The following is a 7,189-nucleotide window of genomic DNA, read 5'->3' as shown; positions in this document are numbered from 1 at the left end:
GGAATGCCCTTTCGCCACCTCATACCCACATCCGCTTATTGTTCATAAAGTGCCAGCATCCCCTCCTCCAGGAAGTCTTTCCTGACCACCTGCCTCCTCCAATCCCTGCACAGACCCCATCTCAGCACCTATGACAGGATGGTGATCTGGTAGGTTTGCTCAGCTATCTGCCCCACGAGACTGAGAGTCCCCTTGAAACCACTGAGTAGAGCAGTACAAAGGGAGGAGGAGAGAAAGAGAAAGCAGGAGAGGGCTGTCATCCAAAAGGGAGGAAAAATACCAGAAGATTATAAACAACTTTATGCCAAGAAATTTGACAATTTAGATGAAATGGACAAATTCCTTGCAAGACATAAACTACGAAGAAAAGAAAACAAACAGATCATCTAAATTGCCTTATTAAAGACATTAAAATCTGGAATTCCCTGGCGGTCCAGTGGTTAGGACTCTGCATTTTCACTGCAGGGGTCCAGGGTTCGATCCCTGGTAGGGGAACTAAGATCCCACATGCTGTGCAGTGTGGCAAAACAAACAAACAAACAAAAAAACCTTTCTATAAAGGTAGCTTCCCTGGAGAATGCTACCAAACATTTAAGGAGGATATAATACCAATTCTATATAAATGCTATGGGACAGGAGGGGAGTCACTAACATTTATAGAGTGCCTACCTTGTGCCAAATCCTATGCTGGGCAAGAGGCAGGCCAGGCTCCATCCAGCAGCCTGGGGCAGCGTTTGCCAAGGAAAGCTCTTGCCCTATGAAAAGTCTTAGAGAACATAAGTGCTGGAAATCCTCAGTCCTGGGATGTTACACATGGTATTTCTCTTCCCTACTCTATGTGCAGCAGACATTGCTAATCAATTCCAGCTCATTTCTGCTGAGTCCAGATAAGACCTCCCAATCTTTCCAAATATGGAACTCTCAGTAGCCACCAAGGAAGCTAACACTCAAAATGAAAGCTGTTGGTCATCTCTGATCTAGCTTAACCCCAAGAGATATGAAAACTGAGCCCCAGAGAAGACGAGGGTCTTGCCTAAGGCCAGATTAATCACAGAGCAGACAGGATTTTAGATGCTGATTTTTAAATAGTTTGTGTGGAGAAGATAGTGTTCATATTTTGTCTCCCCCACTCACTGGTGGGCTCCTTCAGGAAGGGCCGGGTCTGCTTTAGCTTCTGACCCAAAGCTCTGCAAATCAGGTACATAGTAGGTCTCTGGAAATGCTTCTTGGCTTTAGTGAGGAAGGAATGGAGTAAATGAGGTAGAAGCCTTGGGTATTAGCCCCGAAACCAGGAGACACTTCAAACATCTAACACTCAGAGATGCTACCCTCTCAGAATGATCCACACTGAGAAGGCAGATAGAGACATTCTTTACCTAAAGATGAGGAGGTGAAGGGGACCTTGGCGTGGATCAGAAATGTGTCTACAGTAGAAATTTTACCATCCATGGACTAAATTTTCAAACAGCAGAGACTAAAAGAGTTTTTCAAGTCAACCAAAATATGACATTTTGATGAATTTCAACTGTTTCAACTGCATTACTGGCTATAAATATCAAAGTGATGAGGCATATGGGAGGGAAAGTCTCCTACATCCATATCATTAATGTGTGATCTTGTTAAAATATGATTGATATACTTAAGCTTTTAGGGACCAATACTGCAGAGTCAGCTTTCAGTATGTATTTTAAAAATGCAACAGTAGCATTTACATAGACACACAGTACATTTAAATAGATAATAAAATGTAAAAATAAAATAAAACAATAGAGAATTTAGGTCAAGAATGCCAAAGATCACCGAGGGATCCAGAGCTTGTTTGTCTCTGTGGCCTCTTGGAGACCTCTTTGGGGACACAAAGGCAACCTATCAGGATCTGGGCCTGGGACTCAGCTCCGCAGCTTCACTGGCCATGGCATTCTCCATCAGCCCCCGCCACCTCCGTGGGCCAGGAGCCAAAGATACATTCTTCAGGCCCCCATGGCTTCCGGAACTGACAGAGTGGAGTTTTTTGGGGGGTTTGGGTTTTGGGTTTTTTTAACATCTTTATGGGAGTATAATTGCTTTACAATGTTGTGTTACTTTCTGCTGTATAACAGTGAATCAGCTATATGTATACATATATCCCCATATCCCATCCCTCTTGCATCTCCCTCCTACCCTCCCTATCCCACAGAGTAGAGTTTGATGAAAGGGCTGAGCAGAGCAGAAATCTCCTGACAGAGCTGGCAAAAGGCAGAAGTGGGACCACCCCAGCAAGAGACTGTAACAACCTTTGGGAAACTGAGGCCCGGAGAAAGCCAAGGTCTCATCTAAGACCACACAGTGATGGGATAGTGGAGGGGAGCCACCAAGTCCCCCCCGCTCAAAAATAATACTCCTCTCTGAGCCTAGCTGGAAGTATTTGATGTCCTGCTACATAAAGGCGAAGTCCCCTCCCAAAGCAAGATGGGTCTCAGGGTTTTAGGAGAACTCAGAGTTAGCTCCCCTGGCTCCTCAGGAAAGAATCTTAGCTGCCCCTTTGCCAGTCCCCGCCCTTCTCTTCCCCTGAGTCACTCACTGGGTGGCAGATCCTGCCTGCCATGGACTTTTTGTCCTACTTCCACAACCCAGTAAGGCAGAAGTTACATCCCTGCCCTACAGATGAGGAAAGTAAGGCTCAGGGGAATGAGGTGACTCGTCCAAGGCCACAGAGCTAGGGAGTGGGAGAGAGGAAATGAAAGCCAGGTCAGCCTGGCTCTGGGCCAGCTCTGCTGCCACCGCCCCTGCTGTCTCAAGGTGGATCCCCAAGTTCTGTTTCTGTTTTCAACCCTGCCCACCTCCCAGCCCACACTGTATGAGGCCTGGGGAAGGTAGGGAAGAACTGAACACCCCTGGGATCCCCAATGCTTACCCTCAAGCACCACCTCTTTGCCTGTCTTCTTTAGGACTTGCACTGCCTCATCATGGGTGGCAGAGGAAAGGTCTTCCCCATTCACGGACAGGATGGCATCCCCTACAAAGAGGGCCTCCGTCTGGTCGGCTGCCAGGCCCTTGAAGATCTTGGAAATGAGAATAGGCATCTTGTTCTCTTGGCCCCCTGCACAAGCACGGAAAGAGGAAGAAACTGAGGCAGACACTCCAACACTTGCGAGTCACATCGAGGCAAAATGATTTCTGAAGGTCTCTCACCGTGTCCAAACCAGCGCTGGGAAATGGGGAGTGGAGAGTAAAGAGAATCTCAGAAAAGAGCCTTAGAAGTTAGGACACTAATAACACTTGCAAGTCATCTTCTAGATTTATAATGTTATAATGGATCTTTTGGTTAAATGCTTTGGGTGTTCACCAGTGTTTGAGTAACTTACAAGGTGCTTCAGAAACTTTTTTCTTATTTTATTTTGGATTTTAAGCGATTTTCCCATAATGGGGGAACCCACTGATAGCCTCTCATCAAGAATAAAGATAGAGGGCTTCCCTGGTGGTGCAGTGGTTGACAGTCCACCTGCCGAGGCAGGGGACACGGGTTCGTGCCCCGGTCCGGGAAGATCCCACATGCCACGGAGTGGCTGGGCCCGTGAGCCATGGCCGCTGAGCCTGCATGTCCGGAGCCTGTGCTCCGCAACGGGAGAGGCCACAACAGTGAGAGGCCCGTGTACCACAAAAAAAAAAAAAGAATAAAGATAGAAGTTAGCTATTGCTATGGCCACGAAGGATCTCTTTAGCAATCAGAAAGCTATACAACCTAGGATCCAGGCTAGAAACCAAGGCCTTAGAGTCTAGAGATTTCGAAAGCCTATCTGGGGACTTCCCTGGTGGCTCAGTGGTTAAGAACCCGCCTGCCAATGCAGGGGACATGGGTTTGAGCCCTGGTCCAGGAAGATCCCACATGCCGCAGAGTAATTAAGCCCGTGTGTCACAACTACTGAGCCTGCAAGCCACAACTACTGAGCCCACACGCCACAACTACTGAAGCCTGAACGCCTAGAGCCCGTGCTCCGCAACAAGAGAAGCCATGGCAATGAGAAGCCCACGCACCGCAACAAAGAGTAGCCCCTGCTCACCACAACTAGAGGAAGCCTGCGCACAGCAACAAAGAACCAACGCAGCCAAAAAAAAAAAAACCTAATACATTTTACCACACTGCTTTATTTCTAAATTCTTGAATGTCCTTTTAAAATCAGAAACAGTAATAACAGTAATAACACCATGCTAAATGCTTTCAGTCTTGTCTCGTTGCATCTCCACAACACCCCAGTCACACAGGCATGCTCAGATTCCTACAGGGAAAACTGAAGTGTGGAGAGAAGTCCCTTGCCCAAGGTCACCCAGCTGGTTAGCGGCAAAGCCAGTATTTGAGCCTAGGTCTCCTGGCTCCAGAACCAACACTCTTAACTCTATGGTAGACTGCAAGTCAGGCCCTCAGGTATCACACTAGTGCTCCATCCTCAAAGATGAGGAACAAGTGGCCCAGGTCATAATTCCAATGTCACCCAACAAACTGGTGGCAGAAGTAGGACTGGAATGCCTCTCCAGACCCCCACACAGGCCCAACAGTTTGTTCATTGCACCACACAGAGCGTGAGACCTAGGAAAGGAAGGAGTTTCTATTTATATCTATCTGCCCTCTTCTGCCTGAAATTAGGGACTTCAGTTCAGTTTGAATCCATGATTATTCTTGGATGCCTGGGCTGGGCTGGACCCTAAAGGAAAGGTCAACGTCGCAACAGGAGCCCAGTCTCCATACATGAAGAACTGAATGGAGCTGGTATTCCCCCTGACACCTCCTAAAAGTACCCTTACTCCCACCTGGAAGTATGACGCTAGGAGGTAACTAGTGACCTTGGAAAGTCCCCCTCCTCTCCAAGACTCAGTTTGTCCATCTGCAAAATGGAACTCTGTATGAACTCTAAGTTCCTTCCTGTTTTAACACATTGAGTGTACAATTTCTGGATTGATCTGTTGCCCTATCCCATGCTGGAGTTTGAAGGCAAAACTGGTGCCCACTTCCTGGCTTTCCCATTTCCCCCTTTTAGATCTCTTTGGTTGGCTGCATGGAAGTTTGCCCTTCCATGGGGAAGAACCGACTCCTCTGGACACTCTCTAGGGGCCTGATAACTGAGGTTCAAATCCCAGCTCTGTCGCTCACTGACTGTGTGATCCTGGGAAAACCATTTTACTTTTCTGAGTCTCAGTTTCTTCACCTACTAAATGAGGATTATGCTTCCTACCTTTTAGTACTTGTTGCCAGGATGAAGTGGATCATGAGCCTACAGTGGTAGCCAAGTCACCACCATCCCCACCCCTTCAGGAAGGAATGGTGAACCCAACAGCTGGGGTGTGCAGTTTTTTTAGCACTAGGTTAGTTACTTTGGGAGTCTCTCGTGACCTCTATTCTTCCTCTCATCTATCAGCCATAATTCTCCAGGCACCTACTATGTGTTGGCAGGGTGAGTACTTTGGACTCCTGTTTTCATAGAAACATCCCAATTCTACCATTACCCTCATTATATAGTTGAGGAAACTGAGGTCCGGAGATGGGAAATGACTTGTCTAAGTTCACACAGCTGATTCTGGACTTCAGTCTGGGTTGCCCCCTAAAGAAAGCTGTCAGTACTGGGGGCTGACAGCCCATCTCAATCCTGGGGAAGGTGGAAATGGTCAGATCAGGAAACTCAAACCCAGCTGTTAGGGCTCTTCACCTAGGTCCACAGCCTTTCTAGGTCCTCAGATTTCTAGGTCCTTTCTGGCCCCCTGTCTGTAAGCCCAGCCCAGCTGGCGCCTCCAGCTAGTCTCCAATCTCCCCACCAGCCATGCTTCCTACTCCAGGCCTTACTCCTCCCTCCCACCTCGGTTGTGTCTTGAAGACTTCCCCCTCCCTGCCCTAGTAGCACCCCAGGCCTCAGTCTCCCTTTCTCCATCCTTTGCTCTCCGGGGGTCCCTGTTGTCCTTGATCGCCATGCAACCCTTGACTAGGCAACCAGTCTCAGATCTCTTTGCCTCCACACAGAACTCACCACTCACGTGTCCTTGGTGAGTCCCCAACGCCCTCCACACCTGTGCCTTCTGACTGAGCCCTCAAAGCCCTCTCCGACCTTGGTGCTCTCGGTTCCCTCTGTCCTCTCAGACGCCCTTACCCCCAGACAGAAGTCATCCAACTCCATGTCCTCAATACGCTGCCAGCCCCCGCGACCTCTGCGCCCTCGGCGGTCCCACAGACACCACGACCCGTGCCCTCGGTGGCCCCGCGCCCACCTTTAATGCTGATACCCAGCCCGCCGGCGTCGGCCTTGCGCACCGTCACGCGGCGCCGCTGGAGCAGCAGCGCCTCCGGCAGCGGCGGAGACTTGGCGCCCGGTTCGGCGGCGCCGTTCAGCTGCGCGGGCTCCGGCTCCCGCTGGGCACCGGACTCCGGGCCGGGCTCGCCATCGGCGGGGCTCACGGTCAGCGCGTCCTCCTCTAGACTGAGCAGCACCCGCTGCCACCGGTCGCCTCCAGCCCCCGAGCCCGCCCCGGCGCGCAGTTCCAGCAGCCCGGTGCGCGGGGCACGCCTGCCTGACGCCATCTTCGGCTCCGAGCCCCCGCGCCGCCGTGCTCGCCCTGCCCCGCAGTACCCGGCCCGCTCCAACCCAGCGCCTAGGGTGGAGGGCAGGCGGGGCCCGGCTGGGCCAGCCGCCACCCTACCACTGGTCCCTGGGGGTGGAGCCCCGAGGGGCGGGGCTATCTTTGGGTGTGGCTAGCGGTTAGTGGCGTGGCCACAGTCAAGCTAGAGAGGGGCAGGGGCGGGGTCCAAGAGCCGAAGGATATGCTGTGGGACTACATGCGGGTGGGGTCATAAGGGTGTCCGGGCGGGGCCACGAGTTAAAGCAACCAGCGGGTGAAGTGGGGTGGAGGGGGCCATCAGGGGGCGGAACTTCGTGTCAGGGGCTGGACCCTAAGACCCTGTGGAGGAGACTGCACCCGGCATGGCCGTGGAGGGCCGGTGCTGTAGCTCGCCCACTTGAGAGCACAAGAAAAAGAGACAGAACCGTGGACCCTGGTGCGAGGCTTTGGGCGTTGGGGTGGGCTGCACATGGCGGAGCGCTGGACTCCAGGGACAGGACTTGAGTTTAAGAGGTAGACACGAGCTGCGAGGGACTTCGCAGGCAGGTTGCTAGTGGAGGAGATTTGAGGGAGCTGGTTTCCCACTGTGGGGCTGGAGCTTTGGGCTGTG

General features: G+C 51.4%; 1 protein-coding gene across 2 annotated transcripts in view; it reads right to left on the bottom strand.

Annotated features, from left to right (window-relative positions):
* SNTA1 (syntrophin alpha 1) overlaps positions 1 to 6,817 on the bottom strand; it is a 26,682-nt gene extending 19,865 nt beyond the window's left edge. The window contains exons 1-2 of one of the 2 annotated variants that reach the window (XM_007446833.1): positions 6,232 to 6,817; positions 2,894 to 3,079 (exon numbers count right to left, since the gene is read on the bottom strand). In XM_007446833.1, the coding sequence (XP_007446895.1) occupies positions 2,894 to 3,079; positions 6,232 to 6,541 (496 nt within the window). In that variant the 5' untranslated portion in view covers positions 6,542 to 6,817. The remainder of the gene's footprint in view (positions 1 to 2,893; positions 3,080 to 6,231) is intronic. The other variant, XM_007446834.1, reaches the window with a different exon arrangement.
* Between the last annotated feature and the right edge of the window lie 372 nt (positions 6,818 to 7,189).

Source organism: Lipotes vexillifer, unplaced genomic scaffold (assembly GCF_000442215.2).
Source record: "Lipotes vexillifer unplaced genomic scaffold, Lipotes_vexillifer_v1.1 scaffold75, whole genome shotgun sequence".
NCBI classification, from domain to species: Eukaryota; Metazoa; Chordata; class Mammalia; order Artiodactyla; family Lipotidae; genus Lipotes; species Lipotes vexillifer.
This window is presented reverse-complemented; position numbering and strand designations above follow the sequence as displayed.